Below are 26377 nucleotides of genomic sequence, written 5' to 3'. Positions count from 1 at the left end.
AAAAAAATTAAAGTACAATAATTATAGAATATATATAAGATACAAGAGATAAAAATTTACCAACCACAAGTCTTCTTCATTTTCCTCTTCTCTCTCTCTCTCCTTGCCGTCTCCCTTGGTCTCTCCCTCCCCACCATTGTTATCAAGCTTAAAGCTTGATTTCCTCTTCATTTACCCATTAAAACCCATAGCTCTCTTCATAAATAATTCTCCCCACTCCATAAGGAAGCTTTAGATACCCATTTGAAGAAGAGAAATTGAAGTTTGCAAGTTGGGTCACAAGGTAAGTGCAAAAATACCACTCTCTTTCTTCTTTAAATATTGTAAGAATGATGAGATGAGTGAGTATTCCATGAAAATGAAAACAAATAAAAAGAAATTGAAGAATCCTAATTTTGGCAGTCATGAATCTTGTGAGGTTTGCTATTCTTAAATGATGAAAAATGGTTCCATAAGGATATTTGAATAGTTGATATGATAAGAAGTGTAAAAAAGATGAGTTTGTGTAAATTAGGTGATTGGAATTAGAGTTTATGTATATGATTTGGGGACTTTATGTAAATGCTTGAAATTAATTTTGTTGAGTTGAGATTGATGCTTATAGAAGTGCCATATATGCTTATTTGGAGTTTGGAAGAAGGAGGAGATTGAAATTGGGAGTGTGAATTTTCTACAGGTTGTGTTGTTGTTGAATCCAGTAGGATTTTATTGCCATATATCTCTTTGTGTTGCCCCAATTGGTATGAGGCCAATTGGAAGTGTTTTGGGACATCGAAACCTTCATTTTTCAAGAAGGAACCCTGCCTAAATTCTGTCAAAATCATGACCAATTCTCTACCCAAACCCGGATGACCAAACACTAAAACTAAGAAAATGACCAAATGAACAGTATGTGTTCATTTGGTCATAACTCTCTCTATACTGGTCCAAATGACCTAAAATTTATATCAATGGAAAGTTTAGATATATGGCTACAATTTTCATGAAGACCACCGAACACAGAAATGCGAAAAACCAAATCAAATTGCTGGCTCAAATTGGGTCACAAAATTGCCCAGAATTAGGTTACCGAGAAACTACTGGACCTAACCTCACCTAACCAGTTTTGGCAAAATGACCATAACTTGGTTTACAAGAACTCAAATGTAATGAAACTAGTGCCAAAATGTCCACAAGACACAGACCTACAAAATTGGTATTTTGACCAAAACCCAAAAAATAAGAAAACTAGGTCAAACAGTTAGAATAAATCACTGCATCAAAACCTGCAATCTAACCAAACTTCACTTGATCCTAGAATAGCCTTTTAGTCATAACTCCCACTAGAAAAATCCAATTGAGATGAGTCATACCTTTCCAGAAACCTAAGAAACAGGGCTACAACTTTGTTTTAGGAACTGTCCTCAAATTATGAGATGTCCTGAATTGAGCCCCTGTTGGCACAGGATGCATGAACCCAGGTCAGTTAATTGGCCATAAATAATTCCACAAAACTTTTAAAATTATGAAATTGTACGTGGGAGTCCCTAAGACATAGAGGAACATATCTTGTGAAGGAACCTAAGTCTAAAAATGACCATAAAATGATCAAATGACTGGTCAAAGTTTATTGACCAAGAATTGTAAATTCTGGACAGCTTAGAGGCAAAGGGACCAGTTATGGTATTTTGACCATAACTTGAGTTCTATAACCCCAAATTTAGTGATTCGAAAACTAAAATGCAAGTTTAAGCATAAAGGAGCATTTGTTATGAAGGAAGTGTGACCAAATAGACATCCTAACATAGTCAAATTTCTAGATAAATATAACACATCAAAATGAAAAAATGAACCTAAAGAAAGGTTCATGGGAAAAATGCTATACATGGTGATTAAAATACTCATAAGGCTAATTAAATATTAAAAATGATATGAATATGTAAGTTGGGACTAATGTCCTATTAATATAAAATTAATGGTACCATTGAACAGTACCAGAAAATAGTAACAGTGCATAGTACTAAAATAATTAAAAATATTTAATTTGCCCATAGTATACCTAGACTTATTTATTTAGTTTGGATAAATTGACATACCAATTAGGGACTACAGATAGCAGTACTGCCTACTGAGAAAATCATGAATTGACAAAATATGTCTATTATGATTATTCTACAGGCTATTTGCCTACTTACTAGCCATTGTGCCGACAGAGGGTCTCGTGCCCGACAGCTGGCCTTATGCTTGACAGACGTATACTGGACAGACATATGGCTATCTAACTAGTATACACCCGTGCATCCAGCTTTTATAATTTGTTATAGGTTTCTTGGATACTGATAAAAATTAATTAAGACTTAAAATATAATAAGTAATCATAAAAGATCCCGATAATGTTAATTATTTTCAAAGAGCAATAAAAATGTAAAAGATCTAAAAATTATGATTTGCAAATATAAATTCAATTGTTTAATTATTATTATTATAAATTATGCACCACTAAGCGTTATGCTTAGCGCGTTGGTTTTCCATCGCGTAGGTACTGGAGATTAGTCCCATCAGCCACAGCAGCAGCACCAGTAGGGCACTGATAGAGCTCTAACTAGATCTGCCACTGTCCAGAGTCACCTCACCGATCTTTTGTATTTTGGTAGGGCCCATGTATAGACTAGTATTTTGGTTCATTATGTCTAGTCATGATGTATTTCATTTTAGACTTGTAATTAAACTTTGAGATTGAAATGAAAACTTGTAATTTATTATCTATGAATTTCTATATGAATGCAATAGATGATACTTCATTTTGAGATCTCATAAATAGTTGTGAATGATATGATAAAAGAGAATATGATATGGAAATGTGTAAAATGAATATGGACGTGTTAACAGGTGAATAGTGAAAACTCGTCAGATGCTAATAAAATAGGAGAGGTTTTGTCAGGGTCTCAACAGAAATAAGATATATATAAAAAAAAAATTTACATATAGAATACATATTTTGAATGACATCAAAAATTTAAGATAGATATGATAAAATAAAATAGGGTGCTCCAACACCGAATATAATACCTCTTGCTCGACTATACAGTAGACTGATAAGGGAAGTCACATGGCAGGTGAATTATTATCATAAAATTTACTATCAGCATGTTATTGTCTAGCTTGGGCCTACATCGAACCATCCTCTGCTCGACTCAATCTTCAAGATGTTTGGGCAGCTTCTTGCTCAGTATGACCCATTGACTGAGCATCCTTATTTTGACTCACGTTGGAGCTTTTGTTCCAGTCGTTGACTATTTGACGTAATCTTAGTTAGGTAGTATTACTATCACTTTTCTTTTCTTTCTTTTTTTTTTTTTAAAAATAAAAGCTAAAAAAGCTTCTCTCTAACTTTTAGAAAGAAAATTTTTCTCTCAACTCTTCTTTATCTTTAGGACTTCGCCTTTTTCTTCTGTAGAATCAGTAGCTTCCTTTGCTCTTTTCTAGGCGAAAAGTGATTTACTTCCTAACTCAGAGTGTGGGTTTCTCACTCTGCACCTTTTGAGCTAGGATGATATTTCGTTTTTATTTTTATTTATTTGCAAATCTAGTGGTCCTAGTGAGGGTTTGGGGCTTTTGATAAAAAAGGTGTAATCGAAAATAAAAAAATATCAAAATCAGATGAGTTTGAAAATAATTACCAAAAAGGGATGAGTTACGTTGAGGTAGATGAGGTCAGTGCGGGACGCTTATTGTAATAGCTTTTTAAAGGTTCGGACGTTATTTATAATAGCGTCCGCATCAAAATTTTTAAAGGAAAGCTGGACGTTATTCAAAATAGTGTCCAATTTTCCTTTAAATAATAAAAAATTAATTAAAAAAAATTTAAAGGTTGGACCTACTTATAGTAGCATCCAACATTTTTTTTTAATTTTTAATTATTTTATTTTATATTTTAAATAAAATATAAATATTATTTTAATAAATAAAATTATAATATATAATATTATATATTATAATATTTCTATTATAAATATTATTTTTTAATTTAAAATTAAATTAAAATTTAATAAAATGAAAAATTAAAATTAAAAAAATAAATAATTAAAAAGATTTAATAAAAGTTGGACGCTACGTCCAATTTTTTTTTAAAAATTTTTAATTATTTATTTTTAAAAATATTATTTAATAAATAAAATTATAATAATTAATATTATATATTATAATATTTTTATAAAATAAAAATATTATAATATATAATATTTTTATTTATATATTATATTAAAATATATAATACTAATTATTATAATTTTATTTATTAAAATAATATTTTTAATTTATTTAAAATATAAAATAAAATAATTAAAAATTTAAAGAAAAGTGAGACGCTACTCTAACTTTTTTTGAACCTTTTTAATTATTTATTTTTTTAATTTTAATTTTTTATTTTATTAAATTTTAATTTAATTTTAATCAGTAGCTTTCTTTTAAAATTTTTGATGCGGACGCTATTATAAATAGAGTTCGAATATTTAAAATGCTATTGTAATTAGCGTTCCGCAGTCACCTTATCTAACTCTGCGTAACTCATCCATTTTTAGTAATTATTTTCAAACTCACATTTTTTTAATATTTTTTTATTTTCGATTACACCTTTTTGATCAAAAGACCGAGGGTTTGCCTTTGAAGATCTGCTTGGTCATTGATTTTCTTAGTTAAGTCGAATGTGGCTTGTGCTTTTCTGGGTTCTGGCTTTGTGGAGGGTTATTGATGTTTTGTGCCTGCCATCTTTAAGGCATTTAAGCCGACCGTCTTCAAGCTGTCGACTCTTAAGATTAGATGAGAGTAAGATTGTCGTGAGCTCCATCGATTGTTGGCACCGATTCTGGGTATGGGACATTGAAGGTGCTCGATCTTTGGTCAAAATGCCTTGGTCTGGCACTCCTGCAGCCTGCTGCTCCGAGCAGACGATAAGAGTTTGGCTAATCAATTCGCTCCATGGATTAGGGTTTTGTTGGGCCTATGGGCAAGTTATGAAAAGTGTGTGCTGAGCCTCTAAATGCCTTTTACGCATTTAGCTTAAAGCTTGCTAATGTGTTATAGATTTGGGCCTTAGGCCTTATACTACATTCTTATTTTTAATGAAATTTATCTTTAAAAAAAAATATTAATCCCATCATTTAATTAGTTTAAAATTTTTTTTATTTTTAAAGTAAAATTTAATTATTAAAATGATGGGATTTTTTATGTTATTAATAATATTGAAGATATTTTTACAATTTTAGGATTTGGAGGTTTTTTTTTTTTTTTTTTTAAGAGAAGATTTGGACTTGATTGACATCCACTATGAGAAAAAATAATAAGTAGGTTTCTTTTGAGTTGATGTGGACTTGATTGACATCCACTTTCCATTTTTGTCTTAAAAAAAAAAAAAGCAAAAAGTACAGAAGGAGGGTCGCACGCAATCTCACGAACGAGAGAGAGATATTTGTGGGCCAGTCAATGAAGCAAAAGCGCGTCCGAATACGGTGGAAGTGGGGGCCCTCACCACCACTCATAAACGAAACTGACTGTTCCCACCGCCGACTTACGGTTATCCAAATTGCTCCCGTGAAAATCTACAGTTTTTCCTCCAATGGATCCCACTTAAACTATAAAAAAATAATTAAATAAAAAATATTATTATTATTATTATTATAATGGCACCTACCGAACTAACGGAAAAAAAAAATGGAAAACCGAAACAACCAACAGCTTCTCGGGGTGGCTAAGAAAAAAATTAAAAAAAAAAACAGAGGAAGGAGAGGGAAAGCAACTCTGGGGAAGAGAGAGAAAAATAAAAGAAAGCAAACACAAGAAAAATTCAGAGAGAGAGAGAGAGAGAGCGGCACCCCTGAGAGAGGCATGGTCGAAGAGATGCTCTGAGATAATCCTGAAAAGGGGCAGTAATAGAAAAATATTTCATTCTCTTCAAAACCTTCGCATTTTTTTTTTAATTTTCTTTTAATTAGTTTTTTCATTGCTGCCTTTTTGAGTCTCTATGTGTCTATCTTCCTCCCACATATCACCACCCCATTAGATTTCTTTCTTATCTTGAACAAATTTTCTTCTTGTGGAAAGAGGATAAAAAATTATCAAATTACAGCAGAATTGCAATCTTGCCCTCAAGAACAGCAGCACTACACCACCCTTTCTGCCACTTCTTTATGGTAAATTCATTCACCCTTTTGCTTTTTCTTTCTTTTGGATTGCTTGCTCTTGAGGGTATTCCTTGATTCTTTGTTAGCTGTGAAATTCTCTTTTCTCTCTCCCCCTCTTTTTGCAGCATTGTAGTTTCTTCTACAAAAAATGATTTTCTGTTATCTTTTCTCATCATCTTTTCTGTGGTTCTATTTTTTGAATTGCAGCTCCAATTCATTTTGTGGAGATTACAGGAAGATAATAACCTGCTGAACCAGGTTATGTGCATTTTGGAGGAAAGGGTGTAGAGAAAATTTATTAAAGCAAAGATGATGGACCCTGATATTATTATATCCAACAAATGTGAATTCTTTGCATTTCCTTGTAATATGGTCTTGTATAGTTATTTGTAAATCAAAACAAATACTCAGGTATTAAAGTAGCTGTTATTTTTGTTATCATTGCCAATTAGGGGTGGTTTTGAATAGGAAACCTGGCGATTTTGTATGATTGTTGCTACCTCCACTGCCATAATTTGTTCACCAAGAGATGAGGGGTAGATGGAACCCATATGGATTCCGGTTCTTGTGCTTCTTGGTTTTGATTCTTGGTCTTGAAATTCAAGGCTATTGGTCACTTAACGGTGAGGGTAATTTTCATTTTTAACATTTCTTTATATATGCATTTTAAACAATTGTCGGATTTTGTTTTTGATATTTTAATTCAACGAGTGTTGAGGCATGCAGGACTAATTTTGTTGGAATTTCGTGCAAGAGTGAGTTCTGATCCATTTGGTGCTTTTGCTAACTGGAACTGCAATGACAATAATCCTTGTTTGTGGTCTGGTGTTCATTGTGTGGCTGGCAAAGTACAAATATTGTAAGTTCTTCTTTATGCTTGTTTTGCAATAGTTATCAATCATTGTTCTCTTACATAATAGGAAAAGAATGAATTTCTTATCATACTTTTATACTTGTAGAGATCTGACTGGGCTTTCTTTGGAAGGGACATTGGCACCTGATCTTGGCAAACTTACTCACTTAAGATCTCTGTAAGGATTCATACTGCACATGTTATACAGTGAAGTTTATAGATTTAAAATCTTCACAGTTGTTCGGATTCTGAATTAATGTAGATAATAATTGATTTTGATACATAAAACATGTTATTGTAATGCATTATTTATGGGGATATTAGTAGATTATAGAGACTGCATCTGCAGTTTTCATGTGTAGATTCATACTATAAACTCTGTTGTGCTCTTGGAAAAAAAAATTAATTTTTGGTTTTCTTTCTGTTTTTTGTTTGTAGTGTGCTTTGCAAAAACCATTTCTTTGGTACAATTCCTAAAGAGATTGGAGGACTCGCAAAGCTGGAGCTACTGGACTTGAGGGATAATAACTTTAGTGGAGGAATTCCAGTGGCAATAGGAACTCTATTGTCAATAAAATGCTTGTAAGTTAGCTGTAATTGATTTCATTGGTTTTTGTTATTTGATATTTAGTGGTTATGTAGACTAAAATACTTTACCTTAGGTTGCTTTGTGGCAATAAATTTGAAGTCAGCAGTTCTCTGGAGATTGGGAGGCTTAAGTTATTTTCTGAATCACAATTTGATGTAAATGTTTCATGTGATGCAGCCACGCACACTGCCTGTATAAATAGAAAGTATGGAAATGGGTAAGTGATTTGCTCTTCTCTCCTGTTGAACAACCATTGACACACGTTGGTAGTTCACAGTCAGCTGATTGGAAATCATTCATCAGTGATAAACTTGTTGATCGCAGTGAGAAGTTTTAGCCAATGTCAGGCATATATAAAATCACTACTTGGTATAGAGAACAATTAGTTACATCTGAGTGATACCCTGTCAATTGCATATTGATTATTTCTTCACCCAAACAAGCAAAAATTTCTTGCCTTTTGGGTCTTTGAACCCCTGAATCTTGCTGCAAATAACCTGCTTAGGCTATCTCAGTTGATGAGTAGGATGAGATGATTATGAACTGCATTGAATGTTGACTGTTAAGCATTGTAAATTAGTGCTCTAAGCCACTAACATTTGGCATAGCATCCAGAATTTCCTTTCTATTTGATTTCTTCTAACTAATCATGGAGCATTATTTTGCATAAATTTCATGGAGCATTTGGAATAACATTATAAATTAGTGCTCTATGATCATGGAGCATTATCTTGCATAAATTTCAGCTGGTGAGGTTGACTGACTATAGATGTGACTTAGCTATTTATATTTCTGATACTTATATATATATATATATATATATATATATATATATAGGGCAGTATGTGGCAGAGCACTTTGAAACAACAGAATAGTGCTTGTTCATTGATAATCCCAATTAAAGGGGCTGTTATACGTTATCCCAATGCCTTGTCACTGCAACTGTATGGATTATATAACACTTTACATGTATACATACATACATACATACATACACTTTTATCCATATATGTATTGAACCAAAGATATGCTTCTGAATTTCTGTTCTTGCTACTAAGATTGTTTCTCTCTTATAAGGTTCAAGCTTGGAAAGGACTCTCCGCATGAATGTGATGGCAGTTACTGTGAGAAGCCAGACAGTGAGCCCACCTGGCTTCCCAATCTCTTCTTATTTGAACTTTAAAATAAATTGCTGGTGAGAAACAAAATAATATATATTTTTATTCGTATTGTACAGGTTCATCTGAGCCGCACATGGCCCAAAATGTCGAGATCCTTGTCAATTTTGCACGTCGTAAACTATTTGAATGGTCCAGTAACCTCCCAGCTGCACCTGCTAGTAGTGGGTCCTCCGCTCAACAGATTATTGCATTACCAACTAGCCGAAGTAGTGGGAGTTTCCCAGCTATACCAAATGCAAATAAGAATCACTCTCCTCCACCTCCATCACCAACTTCACCTTCTAAGTCTCCACCAAAAGGGTTCCAAAGTGATTCTGATTTCAGTTCAAGTAATCAATCTCCAAACAGTGAAACTTCTGGAAATACATGGATTTATTTCTTGTCCATCCCAACTGTGCTTACCTTGGTCATTATTGCTCTGGGCCTGCTGTTTATGTGCCGTAAACAAGGAGTCACGACCATTGGTCCCTGGAAGACTGGACTGAGTGGACAGCTGCAGAAGGCATTTGTTACAGGTGAGCTCAATTAAATTTATATAAATTGTTATCTGCTTACAATTCAGATTAGTGTTTGCTTCAGTCTTGAAGCTTTTTTTTGGCCTCTTCTGACATTTGTTTAGTACGTTGTGGGTGTGATGATCTATGTATTTGAAATTCAGGGGTTCCCAAGCTAAATCGAGTAGAGCTGGAAACTGCCTGTGAAGATTTCAGCAATATAATTGACACTCTTGCAGGCTGCATTGTTTACAAAGGAACATTGTCTAGTGGAGTTGAGATTGTGGTTGCATCAAGTTTAGTTGCTTCTTCCAAAGATTGGTCAAAGAATGCAGAAATGTCCTACCGGAAGAAGGTCTATCTCTTTGTGGTTACTGAGTTGAAGATTTAATGTTTCAGGGGGATAGCATCCAATGATTCTATAATTAAATTCTCTTGCATTTCCAATTAAATTTTAATACTATTTTTGCACTGTAGATTGATATGTTATCTCGGGTTAACCATCAGAACTTTGTCAATCTCATTGGCTATTGTGAGGAGGATGAACCTTTTAATAGGATGATGGTATTTGAATATGCTCCTAATGGAACCCTTTTTGAGCATCTGCATGGTAATACTTTCTATATATTAATTTAAATATGGAAATTTCGATAGATTTCTCCTGTGGTAATTTAGAGGCTGAAACATTTATTCTGTATCTTCAGTTAAAGAAATGGAACATCTTGACTGGATTGCAAGGATGAGGATTATCATGGGCATTGCTTATTGCTTACAATACATGCAACATGATTTAAATCCACCAGTGGCACATTCTAACTTGAATTCACATAATATCTTTCTAACTGATGACTATGCAGCTAAGGTAATCTCCTTCATGGGTTAGCTTCATTCTATTTTGTTTCTTTAATGTACCTTCTCATCGTATCTATGGTCCCTCTCAGATTGCTGAGATCTCTTTCTTGCCACAAGATTCCTCCAAGTCGAAGAGCTCAGATGACAATGAGTCAGCGCATTCTACATTGCCACATTTGGCTGATGTAGAAACAAATGTCTATTGTTTTGGGATTCTGTTGCTAGAAATCATTTCTGGAAAGCTCCAATACTGTGAAGAACAAGGGTCCCTCGAAAAATTGGTAAATCTTTTATGAAATTCTATACTTTCATATCTCTGGGAATTGCTTTATGGCTAAATAACATTTGTGTTCTAGCTGCATGCATGGCTGGCTGACAAACATATAATTTAACTATAAACTTGCAGACTGCTGAATATTTGAATGACAAACGTAGTATCAGTTACATGATTGACCCAACCCTCAAGTCTTTCAAAAAGAATGAGCTTAACCTCATATGCGAGATTATCCAAGAGTGCATACAACCAGATTCAAGGCAAAGACCAACAATGAAGGATATCACTTCCAAGTTGAGGGAAGTGATTGCTATCTCACCTGATCAAGCAACTCCAAGACTTTCTCCGCTTTGGTGGGCTGAACTTGAAATATTATCTGTCGATGCGACTTAAGTTTTGTCTCACTCTCTTTTTATTTGTATTGTATGTCAAGTCTCTCTCAGAATTAATGCCAAAAATCTAAAATTTAGCTTTTTGATATTGTAATGGGAGTTGCTGTGTTTGGCAAATGATTTTCTAAAAAAGAAAGAAAATTTTGATTACAATACAATATGAATATTTAATTATGTAGATGGAGATATTTTCATTTGAATTTAAAAGAGTGTGATATCAAGTATTATTCAACTTGCACATTTCGCTTGACAAATTTAGATTAGACTACTTATAAAAAAAAACAAAAAAAAAAACTACCCATTTAAAAGTTTTTTTTTTTTTTACCTACCATACTAATAATCTAACATAAATTAATTATAATTAATTAAATTATAAAATTTTATTAAATTTGGAACACTTTTTTTAAGACAAAATTGTAATGTCTATTATATTAAGATTAAACTAGACCTATTCATCAGCTCTTGTGTGGAAGGAGGAGCTAAAATAGATACCTACATATATATGTATATATATGTATATATATATATATATATATATATATATATATATATATATATATATATATATATATATATATATATATATCACCTGCTAGTTAGTCTATTCTTTGCCACCTGTGTCTCTCCAAATCTATTCATTTATTATTTTTATTTATTTTGGGACAATATATAATTAAATCTTTGAGATATAGTAAAATTTATATATATATATATATATATATATATATATATATATATATATATATATATATATATATTTAATAATAATTTAATTTTGAAATTTAATTCTATTACCAAATAAATTGACCATTGACTCTAAAAATTCAATACCCATTTAATACTGTGTTGAAATGTTAAAATTATTTTTTTAAAAATAAAATTTAAAAATAATAAAAATAATAAAAATGCACTTTATATGAATAGATTTATCAATATATCCACCAATTAAATGATTTGAAAAAAAAAAATTACATGTTACTCATGCAAAATATTTATTTCAAACTATTTTACACTTTTAATGGAATTTTAATGTAATTCTAATTTTTACACTATCATTTAAATATTATTAAATTCTTTCATATTTTTTATAATTACATAATAAAATTTAATAAATTGAACATATTTATATTTTAGATAAAAAATTTTAAATTTTTGAAAAATAATTATAAATTACAAATAATAAAGGCATATTATATTTTAAGAGATTCATGAAATAATATCAAAACTTAGGTTTTTTATTTTTATTTTTTCAAAATTTCTTCCTTATTAAATGGTTTAAAAAAATATTACATATTATACAAATTGTTTATTTGGAGTTTTTCTTCTCTTTTTTAGTTATTTAACTTATATTATTATTAGTGTATGTAAAAAATGATATCAAGAATAAAATTTTTAGTAAAAATTTATTTAATTAATTTTAAATATGTTTGTTATTGGATTTTCTTATTCATATTATATATATGAACAATTTCAAAATTTATTTTACAACTATTTTTAATGAAATTTTAAAATAAAGAGCATGACTTTTATTACTTGAGATTAATTTCTTTTTTATAAATCATAAATGTTTACAAATGTTTGAAATATAATTGCTAGTATTATAATTAATAATAAATAAAATGAAAATTATTTGAAAAATAAGTATGTTATAAGGTGAACAAATTTTTCAACTAAAAAATTTTAAATAAGTAATTAATTATGAGTATATTTACTATATTTTATTTTTTATAAAATTGTCTTTTTAGAATTGTCATTTAATATATTAAAATAAAGTCTAATTTATCTACATAATAATTTATATTTATTATGATTATATTTCATTTATTTATAAAGACAAAATTAATTATGAGTTATAAATTATTTAATTCTTGTGCAACATATTTTTTTTAAATTATATATATATATATATATCATGGCTTAAAATAATAAAATTAAAAATAAATTATCATAAATTGAAACTCATTTTCAATTGTGCTTTGATAGGCCAATATAGAGTCTAAAATGGATTCATTTCAATAAAATTTTAGCATAAATTATAATTTGATTCGAAGCTTAACAAAATTATAATAAAATATCTTTATTTTTTATTTATTAAAATTATTTGTTCAATTTTAAATCTATCTACAATATAGTGTCACTGTTAAAATATATATTTTTTTGTGAATGAAAGTGAGAAAATAATTAAAAAAATATAATTTGTCTTTTAAAATTTCAAAATAACAATTTTTTTAAAACATGCATTGTATGTTATTTGTATTCATTTTACATATTTGTAATTTAAATTTTTTATATATAATTTTTTTTATATAATATTATATTTTCATAATTTAATTAGTTTTAATATCTAGTTAAATTTAATTTTTTATTGTCATAATATTAAATTACAATCATGATATTTTATTTTTAATTAATGTTAGTTCAAAAAATTGTAAGAAAATAAAATTAATAAGAAACTTTAAATTAATCATTTAAAATAATATAAATAAAATAATATAAACATGATAGAAGAATACAAAATCTTACCAGAATTAGTCTCAGCGATTTCAAAAATATCTATTAAATAAATTAAATTATATGAATAAGTTCAAAAAATTACACAAAAATAAATATGCAAATGACAATAAAATGAGAAAAAATACCTGAGAATTTGCCTCTTTAAATATCTGAATAGTTTAGGTAGTCATCAATAGTAATATCCCTTCTATTTTATTTTTTTAATTATTTTTAATAAAAATTATGATAGTTAATTTTGAGATCTAATACAATAAGAATTTTATAACTAATAATATTTAATTTTTATTTTACTTAAAATACATTTTTTGAATAATAAAAAATATAATTATAAATAATTTTAAAAATTAAAGATATTTTTGACAATCCCATTATTCCCCTTCTCACTTTTATATATATTACAAATATATTAGATAATAATTAATTTTCTCCATTATCTTATCAATTAATTTATTTGACAAAATAGTAGGTTTCTTCTAATATATAGGTGAATAAAATAAACATATCATGTATATGTGATAAGTTAGTTAGATATTTGCAATATAAAATTTGTGACTTTGAGTTAGTTAGATATTTACAATATAAAATTTATGATTTTGATGGTCCATAATTATTACTTCCTGTAAATTTATATTATAAAAAATTAATAAAATAATTATAAAAAAGAGTCATATAAATATTGATGATAAAATAATTCAATATAATAAAAATTTTATCAAAAAGTTAGAGAGAGTGAAAATAACTCTTTATTTAACAAATCCCAATCAATTATTTTAACATATCACTAATCTTTCTATGTAAATGAATTTTTTGATTTTTTAATTATATATTTGATTAATAAAAATAATGTTATATAGGTGATAAATTCTATTTTAATTTTCATGATTTTTATTAAATAATTACTCAATTTGACTAAAAAGTAGAGATGGTTAAAAATAATTTATATCCAAAAATTTCCAATTCTATTTTGTCAAAATCTATATATTATTAATCGAGTTAATTGAAAAATAAAAATTAAAATATTTTAGTAACTCAAATAAGAAAAATTTAGATTATCACATTGACAAATGCTAAAAATATATTATAAAGTTTTTTTTTTAATATTGCAATATAAATTTTTAATAACAATAATTATTCTAACACCAATTCATAGTAATATTTGAAAAAAATATTGAATTTTATAAACAAATTTTATTTAAAATATTTGATTTAAATGAAAAATTAAAAAAAATAGCCATAAGAAATTATCTTTACTTTGACATTCTCATGGAAAATTAATGATTTCATTACAATAACATTAATATATATATATATATATATATATATATATATATATATATATATTAATTGAAATTATTTCAATAATTTTAATTTTGGTGATTTTAATCGATTTATCCAATTGTTTTCAATTTCAACGATTTCAATTAATTTTATCAATAAATTTAATTAATTTCATTCTATAATTTAAACATTAAAAATTAGCCATAATAAATTATCTTTAGTTTGACATTCTCATGGAAAATTAATGATTTCATTATAATAACATTAATATATATATATATATATATATATATATATATATATATATATATATATATATATATATATATATACACTAAATTGAAATTATTTCAATAATTTTAATTTTGGTGATTTCAATCGATTTATCCAATCGTTTTCAATTTTAATGATTTCAATTAATTTTATCAATAAATTTAATTAATTTCATTCTATAATTTAAACATTAAAAAATCTTCTTTCTTTTTCATATGCTTAATAATATTTTAAAATTATTATTTTACCATAATAAGAATAGAGATATAACTGATTTTTTAATTAAAGTTTAAGATTTAAATTTTTGTTTCCATCTCAAAAAAATAGGTTTATTTATATTTTCACATAGTTTATATTATATACAAATATGGGAAGGGAGAATATTAGTTTTGCTAAAAATGCCATTTATTCCTAGAATTAATTGTAATTATATTTTTATTATTTAAATTCATTTTAATATTTGTATAAATTTGAAATTATTAATTTTAGAAATCATATAAATTTAAAATTCTTAATAATACTTATAATTAACTTTAATTAAATATAAAATATGATAAGAAGTAACTAATTAAAGTAAGAAACTAATAAGTGAAAAAAAAAAAACGCAATTAATTTATATCGATATATTTATATTATATATAAATGCATAAAGGAGAGAGAATATCAGCTTGGTTTTGCCAAGAGTTTCCTTTCATTCTTAAATTTAATTACAATTATATTTTTATTATTTAAATTAATTTTAAAGTTTATACAAATTTAAAATTCTTAATTTTAGGATTAATATAAATTTAAAATTATTAGTCCTATTTATATTTAATTTTAATTAAATATAAAATTTTACATGAAGTAACTAATAAAATAAGAAATTAATAAATAAAAAATATAATTTGATCGTATTATAAAATTAAGTAAAATAGTTTATTAGTATCTAATTTTTAAATTTATATTTATAATTAGTTATATATATATATATATATATATATATATATATATATATATATATATATATATATATAAAGATATTTTATTAGTTGCATATTATTTTTATAAGTTAATTTTCATATATGATTTTTTATTTCAATAAATAATATATTAATATTTATAAAATTATAAATATTAATTAAAATTAAATATTTTTATGACTATAATTTATAAAAACAATAAAAATAATATAAATCATCTAAAGATTATTATTAATTTTAGAATTTATTAAATAAACAACTTAAAAGGAATTTTATTTAATTTTAATTATTTTCAATACTAATAAAAAAATATGAAAGATAATTAAATTTAAACTTATGTATATATGAAGGAGGAGGGGAAACACTGACTTTACTCAAATTGCCATTTATTCTTAAAATTAATTATAATTATATTTTTATTATTTAAATTAATTTTAAAATTTATATAAATTTAAAATTCTTAATTTTATGGTTAATATAAACTTAAAATTTTTAATCCTATTTATAATTAACTTCAAAAAAATATAAAATTTACAAGAATTAATTACCTAAAATAAAAAAATTAATAAATAAAAAATAAAAAATATAATTTCATCGTATTACAATATTAAGTAAAATATATTATTAGTATCTAATTTTTTATTTTTTATTAACAATTAATTATTTATTATATATATTTAAAATATTTATTAGTTACATATTATTTTTTAATTAATTTCCATCTAAGATTTTTTTAGTAAAACAATATATTAATATTTATAAAATTATGAATATTAATTAAAATTATATATTAATGACTATAATTTTTAAAAATGAAAATAAAAATAATATAAATCACCCAAACATTATTATTAATTTTAAAATTTGTTAAATGATCAACTTCAAAAAAATTATTTAATCTTAATAGAAGTCTAATTCTAAAAAAAAAATTAAAAATAATTAAATTTAAACCAAATTAATTTATTGATTATGTATATCTTTATTATTTCAAGTATATTTTTATTTCAATAAAACCATATATTAATATTTATAAAATTATGAATATTAATTAAAATTATATATTAATGACTATAATTTATAAAAATGAAAACCAAAATAGTAGAAATCATTAGAAGATTATTAATAATTTTAAAATTTTTTAAATGAAGAACATAAAAGGAATTTTATTTAATTTTAATTGAAGATCAATACTAACAAAAAAATTAAAGATAATTAAATTTAAACCTAATTAATTCATTCATATGCATATTTATATTATTACAAGTATGATTTCTTAAAAATTATTATTGTAGAGCTAGCATTATACCACCTATATAAAATATTATCACTTGCATTAATAATAAATAAAAGATAATATTAATAATATATTAATTAATTAATTAGATTTATATTTATATTATTACAATATTAATATTTTTCTATTTTTATTTCTTTTAGTGTTAAAAATAGTAGTGTTCATAATCCTTATTCTTTTGAATGAAAAGAAGAATTGATAAGAATTGAAATAAAAAAAATATATTATATAAACCAAACCATATTGGACTAAATTTATTTTATTGTATTAATATAATTCTAATTTTCTATTAATAATTGAATCAAGAATAATATTATGCTCAATTATACTAAATACTAAATAAAAAAAATAATTAAAGCTGAAGTCAATTTTATAAAAATATTTTTTATGATGTTTTTAGAAATATAATTTTAATATAATTAAAATATAAATAAGTAATAAATACAATTCATTTATAATAATAGACTATGCACTATAATGTATAAACATGTATGAATGAGGGACAAACTTTTTGAACTAATAAATTATTATTACAAATTTTAATAATATAAATTTAATTTTTTTTCTTTTAAATTTTATTTTTTTTAAATTATTTTACAGAAATTTTGTTATAGTTTTTAATTTAGAAGTAGCCCTCTCTCTCTCTATATATATATAATTCAATTTTAATTAGAATATGCATGATTAAATTTATATGTTAACAATGTACCTATAACATATATAAACAATGTACTTATAACATATATAATATAATCTATAAATATATTAAATAGATTTTAAATTTTTTGTATTAAATAATATGACAATATAAAATTTCAAAATATCAATATAATAAAAATGAAAATTTTGTAATAATAATGCACTAAACTAATAAAAATTTATTTTAAAATTTATTTTGTTTTCTAATTTTATAAGTAATTCTCTTTCACATTAATTTAGGTATACAATTTTATTATGCAAGTTAATATGATTTTAAAATAAAATGTATGCAAATCAAACTTTTCTTAAAAAAATAAATAATAAAATTTAAATGAATTAAATTCATGGGCTAATTTATATTTATTATTAATTTATTTTAATTTTTATATATTTTCACCTATTTATATTTTAAAAATTTATTAATATTTTTTATTATATTAATATTATAACACATAATTTTTTAAAAATATGATTGAATAAAAAATAATTTTAAATTGATAAATACTTTTATATATATAATTAATTAAAATGAAATTAAAATTAATATTTTAATTTAAATAATTAAATATAATATTTGTAATATAATGATAATATTATATAATATAAAATTAATAAAACATTATATAAAAAAAAATTAAATTATGAGTTTTTATAATAAGTATGAAAAAAAAATTTAAATTAAAGCCACTAAATAGTACATGCACATTAATTAAGATAAAGCCAAATCAAGGTAAAAGAAAACAAGTCTAAAAGTAAAAATCAAAACCCCTAAAGCCCTACAACTAGAAGTTTCTAATTAATGGTGCAAGCCCTTTTCTTTCCCCATTGTCTTAGCTAAATTTGAAGCATGCCAATCCCAGCCAAGAACTCCACATATTGTAGTGGGCTCAAAACATCCAAAACTCCCTTCAAAGTCCTAAGCCTTACACAATTTGCTGCTTTCATCACCTTCTCTTGTCCTACCATTACTCCTTTTAGTGCCACTTGCACCAGTCCCTCCACCTGCCTCACTTGCTCCCCATTCTTCACTCGAACCACCAATCTTACCAACTCTGCCATCTTCCTGTCTGCTATAGCCACTTGTTGCCTCTCCATTTCCCTCTCCACCTTCTCCTCTTCTAACCTTATTTTCACCCTCAAAGCCTCAACCTTTCTCATCTGTTCTTGTGTCAATTCAACCAGACTCAAACTGGGAACACCATTTGTCCTTATTGAGTTAACCAGTTTAAACACTGCTGAAGATTTCCACCCAGTAACCCAAGAATACGCATTTTCTAAAGGGGAAATCCAAATTGGACAAAAGAAAGCAAGCACAATCTTCATGGGCTAAGGCCCATTTTATAGTGTAGTAGTCTTTGCAATGTTGTGTGACTTTGGACACTGAAGTTTGTAGCTCTTGCTCATGCTCACACCCAGTTTTAGCTCGATAATCCTCAGACACCCTTCGCAGGTGTTGCAAATACTCATCGAGTTGACACATCCACTTCTCAAAAAACTCAGAGAACCTCTCTTCAACTTTAGTTTTCATATCTTTCCCCCTTCGTTTATACAAAAAGATGGAGAAAGAAGAGGGATAACTAGCTAGCTAGGACTAGGTGGGAGATAGAGAGAGATGAATAGAGTGATATGTTTTTATATATAAGAAAAGGTATACTTGTGCTTGGCTTACGTGCAGCAATGAGTTAGTGGTGAGTGTCAAGGGACGAGTGACGCTTTACAAATATGGAAAGCCTCTCCCAGAGAGGGACATGAGTCTGATGGATTTAGGTTTGGCTTTGACCATGTTGATGAGTCACTCATGCACCCCACCACCTAGTGTTTTATGATTCTTATGTTGGAAAACGTGTCAATAAAATAAACTATGTTGAGTTCAATGTGGAACCCAGATATCTTTCTCTTCCTTCGTTGTCTCTATCAACTTAACCCTCCTCTGAGGTAATATACAACTCTATGCAACTTGATTCATTTGCTGACATGTTTCAATAGCTACAAGCCAACAACTTGCTTTAAGCTTTTGATTTTATTGATTTGAGTTTGATCATTTCTAATTGCTTGCAGTTGCTTCAATTGACGAATTTATCATTTGAGTAATTATTAATTTACGTATTGCCACAAATGGCTATGGTTATGAAGACCAATGAATAACAACTCTAACTCACAAAAAGCCCCTAAAAATAACAATAGCCAATTTTTTGTTTTTTCCAATCAATAATTCAAGCATATATAATATAATAACCCAATTTTTTTATAAATGTAACTTTCATATTTTATATATATAGTATTTTGATATTATTTTAATATCATCTGACTAATTTATAATTTTTATAAAATTTTCAAATATATATTTTAAAGATTATTTCTAAGCATATTTTATAAATTATTTAATAATCCAATTTTCATTTAAATGATTATTTTTAAGTATTAATATTATATCAATTGAAAAAATATATTATTATTGTATTACTCTTAACCCTAGTTTTAAAGATTTGATGAAATTGTTAGAAATTTGATTATTATCAATATTATTTATTTTATTTTCTTCATTATTATAATTTATTGAGTAAGAGTTCATTATAAATATTAGTAATATTTTAATTATATTTTGATTAGAACTTAATAAGGATAATATATATATATATATATATATATATATATATATATATATATATATATATATTATTTAAAAAAAAGAAAGAAAAAGAAAAAAAAAACTGATTCTCTCTCTCTCTCTCTCTCTCTCTCTCTCTCTCTCTCTCCCCCACCACCACCACTCTCTCTCTCATCTCTCTCCCTCTTTCCTTTTCTTGCTCTGGTGACCCCTCCCACTAGCTGGCGACACCCTAGGTGGCACCAGTAACCACCGGCGACCTCCAGCCAACATCCGGAGAGCCTCCAGCAGCAGCGGTAGTGGCGACCTGTGAGGCAAGAGAGAGAAAAATGGGTCCCAATTGAACGCTCATATCCGACGATCCCGACGTCCAATCAGAGTGATTCCAATGAATATGGACTCCTAATAGAGAGCTTTTTTAGATGAGACTAGCCTCGTAGGATTTGGTTGCTGTTTCCGGCGCTAGCGAGGAGAGAGAAAATAGGCTTTTTTTGACTTTCCAGTGAGATTTTCGACGATCCGATCGTTGGATCGACGATCTGAGACCACCTATGAACTCAGGAGGAGGAGAGGAACATTTTGGTATGACCAGTTCCGGCAAATGTTGCCGGTGACCCACAGCCAGCCACAGTGCGTGGTGGTTCCAGTGGTGGCTCCAGCGAGCTTTGGGGACGATTCAATTTTCAAAGGCTTCCTCATAAATTTTTGAAATTTTTGAGACACAGAAAAGCTATGGGTAAGATTATTTTCTTTATTTCTCAATCTGTGGTGCTTAAATACAATGTTTCTTAAACATAAAAAATTAGAGAAAAATTCTAAGAAAAATACATAATGAAAGTAAAATTATTTGGAGATATTCTATGATGTTTGTTGAATTTTTGAGTGATTGTGGAATATTTTCGAAAAATATATATGAGTGTTAGTTAGATTTTTAGCATATGGGCATATAAGATTACTTGAATTTATGGTATTTAAATTTTATATAATTTGTGGAAGCTTGAGAATGGAGAGTTAAATATGTGAATTTTGAATTGGGTTGAATTAAGAATATGTTAGCTATTGGAAACTTATGGGATTGAGTAATATTCTTGAATAAAAATTTATAAAATATTCATGAGTGATTAGAAAATTACAATTCCTTTTGCAATAACTTTATAACCTTATTAAGGACCGCGGGGCAAAATTTTAGAATTTTTAAAGCTTGGTTGAGTGAATTTTTACAAAATGTCAATTATAGGGACTAAAACATAAATTTTCAAGTTTATGACTATTGTCTGATTTGGAGGGCCCTGGAGAGGCCATATGATGTTGATGAGATGTGATTGTGGAAATTGGTGAATTAGAAGTATTATTTGAATCTTTTTGTAGGTTGGGTATGTCCTATTTATAGGGAAAGCTCTACTAGATTTTCAGTATAAATTAGGCTATTTATTGCCTCTTTAGAGTCTTAATTTGAATTAGTACTAATAAATTTATAATATAATTATTTAGGTGATCGAGGTCAGCTATTTTCATTCACCCAGCAGCCATAATAGCCCCCAGTGTACTGTGAGTAAATATTTATTTTATTTACAATTTCAATATTGTTATATTTCTGATATGCTCATGCATCACTTATACTTATAATTATGTAGTTAATTATTAAGCATGCCCTACTTTGCATTTATACTTGATGATATTACTTTGGTTGCTGTGTTTTGATAATCTGGAGCTGTGTGTGTGAGCGGGTGTATATGGATATGGGTAGGACGAGCAAATCGGCTTATGCTAGTCTCGCTTAGGGCCTAATCCTTTTTGAGGAAGTCAGGGTGAGTACGGCTTTGAGTTGATCTCATTGATCCCCGCATATGGATTATTAAGCAAAAGTCCAGCTCAAGTTCATCTCGCTGGCAAGCCTTGAATTAAGAGAGCTAGGTAGGGGGATCAACTTCCCATATATGTATGTGTGAGTATGGATTTGATACGGATGTGTGAGTGCTCCATATTATCTTTGATGTGACATAATATGATTTGTATGACTTGTATGAAGATGATGCATTTCATTTCTAAGGATGCATTAGAATTAGATAGTTACAGAAATTGTATGTAAAATAAATATCTTACTCTATGAGTCGAACGCTCACTCTTGTTCACCCTATTTTTCAGGCTATAGGAGGAGTTCTTTTTCAGAGTAACCTGCTTTCTTTCTCGTAGGTTCACTAACAGTTATTTATTTGTAATATTATTTTCTAAAATTTGTAATCTAGAACTCCACATGTGTTAACAGTATTAAGGATCTTGTTAGAGACAGTGTTAAATTGAGTTACTAGTTTTTACTGAATGAAAATTTTTGTGACATATAAATAATTTGTAAATGGTGGTAATAGGGTTGAGCTGGGCTCTCCTCACTTTAGTAGCTGATAATCATCAAGTTGGGTTGATCTGAATTAAAATAAAATATTTTTTTTTTATTTTATTTACATGTTGGGCCTCAATTTTTGGGCCTTGGTTATAGATTTGGAAACAGTAAGGCTTACTACGGGCCTTGGGGGCTTTATGCCAACCCAGATCCTATTGCCGGTCTGGCCCATGGGATCGGGTCGTGACACATAAAAGCTTTAAAATCCAAAATATTATGTTTAATATAGGAATTTTCTGGGTTATGTGCAAAAAGTGTTTTAAGAGAAAAAAAGAGTATGCATATAGAGAGAGAGACTGTGCCCCAGGGCATTACAGCACCACCAGCGAAACTAGAAAGTGGGTGCTCAATTGAAGTTTTGTAAAATGAATGCATTCAGCTCTCACTAAATATGATACTTGCTTGGTTTTCTACTCAAAGCATGATAAATTGGATGAAATTAAAAAGGAAAATTCAAGAATGTGCTCAGGTAAGCATAATATATATTTTGGGAACTTGACCCACATGTTTGATCCAAACAAGGTCTCTCGTGGTCCGCCAATCTAATAATCTTTTCCTAGATCAATGGCCTATTGAAAAAGGTCCAAAATAGGTAATTTAGAAACTGATTAACCTCTAAAAATAATTTTATGAAATCTTTTATGAAATCCTATACTCTCATATCTCTAGGAATTGCTTTATGGCTAAATAACATTTGTATTCTAGCTACATGTATGGCTGGCTGATAAGCATATAATTTAACTATAAACTAGACCTGTTCACCAGCTCCTGGGTGGAAGGAGGAGTTAAGATAGATATCTACGTGTGTGTATATATATATATCTCATGCTAATTAGCTCATTCTTTGCCATTTTTGTGTCTCCAAATCTATTAATTATATTATTTTTATTTATTTTAGGACAATGTATAATTAAATCTTTGAGATATAATAAAATTTATATATTAATTTTTTATATATATTTTTAATAATAATTTAATTTTAAAATTTAATTCTATTAACAAATAAATTGACCATTGACTCTAATAATTTATTACTCGTTTAAACTGTGGTTGAAATGTTAAAATTATTATTTTTTTTAAAATAAAATTTAAAAATGGTAAAAATAATAAAAATGCACTTTTTATGAATGGATTTATCAATATGTCCACCAATTAAATGATTTGAAAAAAAAATTACATGTTATCTCGAGTTAACCAGTACTTTGTCAATCTCATTGGCTACTGTGAGGAGGATAAACCTTCCAATAGGATGATGGTATTTAAATACGCTCCTAGTGGAACCCTTTTTGAGCATCTGCATGGTAATACTCTCTGTATATTAATTTAACGATGGAAATTTCGATAGATTTCTCTTGTGGTAATTTAGAGGCTGAAACATTTATTCTGTATCTTCGGTTAAAGAAATGGAACATCTTGACTGGAGTGCAAGGATGAGGATTATTATGGGCATTGCTTATTACTTACAACACATGCACCATGATTTAAATCTACCAGTGGCATATTCTAACTTGAATTCACATAATATCTTTCTAACTGATGACTATGCAGCTACGGTAATCTCCTTCATGGGTTGGCTTCATTCTATTTTGTTTCTTTAATGTACCTTCTCACCATATCTGTGGTCCCTCTCGATTGCTGAGATCTCTTTCTTGCCACAAGATTCCTCAGCGCATTCTACATTACCACCTTTGGTTGATGTAGAGACAAATGTCTATTGTTTTGGGATTTTGTTGCTAGAAATCATTTCTGGAAAGCTCAAATACTCGAAAGAACAAGGGTCCCTCGAAAAATTGGTAAATCTTTTATGAAATCCTATACTCTCATGTCTTTGAGAATTGCTTTATGGCTAAATAACATTTGTGTTCTAGTTGCATGCATGGCTGGCTGATAAGCATATAATTTAACTATAAACTTGCAGGCCGCTGAATATTTGAATAGCAAACGTAGTATCAGTTACCTGATTGACCCAACCCTCAAGTCTTTCAAAAAGAATGGGCTTGACCTCATATGTGAGATTATCCAAGAGTGCATACAACCAGATCCAAGGCAAAAACCAACAATGAAGGATATCACTTCCAAGTTGAGGGAAGTGATTGCTATCTCACCTGATCAAGCAACTCCAAGACTTTCTCCTCTTTGGTGGGCTGAACTTGAAATATTATCTGTCGAGCCGACTTAAGTTCTGTCTTTCTCTCTCCTTCTTTGTATTGTAAGTCAAGTCTCTCTCAGACTTCATGGCAAAAATATAAAATTTAGCTTTTTGATATTGCAATTGGAGTTGCTGTGTTTTGGCAAATGATTTTCTGAAAAAGCAGGAAAATTTTGATTACAATGCAATATGAATATTCAATTATGTAGAGGGAGATATTTTCATTTGAATTGAAAAGAGTGTGATATCAAGGACTATTCAACTTGCACCTTTCCCTTAACAGATTTAGATTTGACTACTTACTAAAAAAAAAAACCTACCCACTTAATTTTTTTTTTACCTTACCATACTAATAATCTAACATAAATTAATCATAATTAATTAAATCATAAAATTTTACTAAATTTGTAACACTTTTTTTTTAAGACAAAATTGTAATGCCTATTTATATTAAGATTAAACTAGACCTGTTCACCAGCTCCTAGGTGGAAGGACAAGCTAAGATAGATAGATAGATATATATATATATATATATATATGTATATCACCTGCTAATTAGCTCATTCTTTGCCACCTGTGTCTCTCCAAATCTATTCATTATGTTATTTTTATTTACTTTAGGACAATGTATAATTAAATCTTTGAGATATAGTAAAATTTATATATTAATTTTTTTTTATATATTTTTAATACTAATTTAATTCTATTAACAAATAAATTAACCATTGACTTTAATAATTTAGTACTCGTTTAAAACTGTGGTTGAAATGTTAAAATTATTTTTTAAAAAATAAAATTTAAAAAATTTAAAAATAATAAAAATACACTTTGTATGAATAGATTTATCAATATGTCCACCAATTAAATGATTTGAAAAAAAAAAATTACATGTTATTCACGCACAATATTTATTTCAAACCATTGTACACTTTTAATGGAATTTCAATGTAATTCTAATTTTTACACTATAATTTAAATATTATTAAATTCTTTAATGTTTTTACAATTAAATAATAAATAAAATAAATTGAACATATTTATATTTTAGATAAAAAAATTTTAAATTTTTTAAAAATAATTATAAATTAAAAATAATAAAGGTGTATTATATTTGAAGAGATTCACGCAATAATATCAAAACTTAGGTTTTTTAATTTTTTTTTCAAAATTTCTTTCTTATTAAATGGTTTAAAAAAATATTACATATTATACAAATTGTTTATTTGGAGTTTTTCTTCTTTTTTTTAGTTATTTAATTTATATTATTATTAGTATATGTAAAAAGCAATATCAAGAATAAAATTTTTAGTAAAAATTTATTTAATTGATTTTAATTATGTTTGTTATTGGATTTTCATATTCATATTATATATATGAACAATTTTACAATTGCAAAATTTAAGATCATT

General features: G+C 27.2%; 2 protein-coding genes and 1 pseudogene across 5 annotated transcripts; 2 read left to right on the top strand and 1 right to left on the bottom strand.

The window, feature by feature from the left end:
- The first annotated feature begins 5690 nt into the window (after positions 1–5690).
- LOC110646788 (protein MALE DISCOVERER 2) lies at positions 5691–10874 on the top strand. 4 transcript variants are annotated; one of them, XM_058130196.1, is made up of 13 exons: positions 5691–6167; positions 6366–6781; positions 6915–7017; positions 7118–7189; positions 7450–7593; positions 7674–7817; positions 8678–8739; positions 8838–9296; positions 9440–9630; positions 9753–9885; positions 9980–10137; positions 10217–10408; positions 10534–10874. In XM_058130196.1, the coding sequence occupies exons 2-13, from the start codon at positions 6688–6690 to the stop codon at positions 10792–10794; spliced, it is 2013 nt and encodes a 670-aa protein (XP_057986179.1). In that variant the 5' UTR covers positions 5691–6167; positions 6366–6687; the 3' UTR covers positions 10795–10874. The 4 variants fall into 4 exon arrangements, with proteins under 4 accessions (XP_057986179.1, XP_057986177.1, XP_057986178.1 ...); XM_058130194.1 differs by having other exon boundaries at positions 6885–7017; XM_058130195.1 differs by having other exon boundaries at positions 6366–6787.
- A 7731-nt stretch (positions 10875–18605) lies between these two features.
- Positions 18606–19341, bottom strand: LOC110652907 (protein DOG1-like 4; annotated as a pseudogene).
- A 4655-nt stretch (positions 19342–23996) lies between these two features.
- LOC131170327 (protein MALE DISCOVERER 2-like) lies at positions 23997–24998 on the top strand. Its single transcript, XM_058129379.1, has 3 exons — positions 23997–24120; positions 24479–24612; positions 24738–24998. Exons 1-3 carry the CDS (start codon positions 23997–23999, stop codon positions 24996–24998), a joined length of 519 nt encoding a protein of 172 aa, XP_057985362.1.
- Positions 24999–26377: the final 1379 nt, after the last annotated feature.

The sequence above is a fragment of the Hevea brasiliensis genome, chromosome 11 (genome assembly GCF_030052815.1).
Source record: "Hevea brasiliensis isolate MT/VB/25A 57/8 chromosome 11, ASM3005281v1, whole genome shotgun sequence".
Lineage (NCBI taxonomy): Eukaryota > Viridiplantae > Streptophyta > Magnoliopsida > Malpighiales > Euphorbiaceae > Hevea > Hevea brasiliensis.
This window is presented reverse-complemented; position numbering and strand designations above follow the sequence as displayed.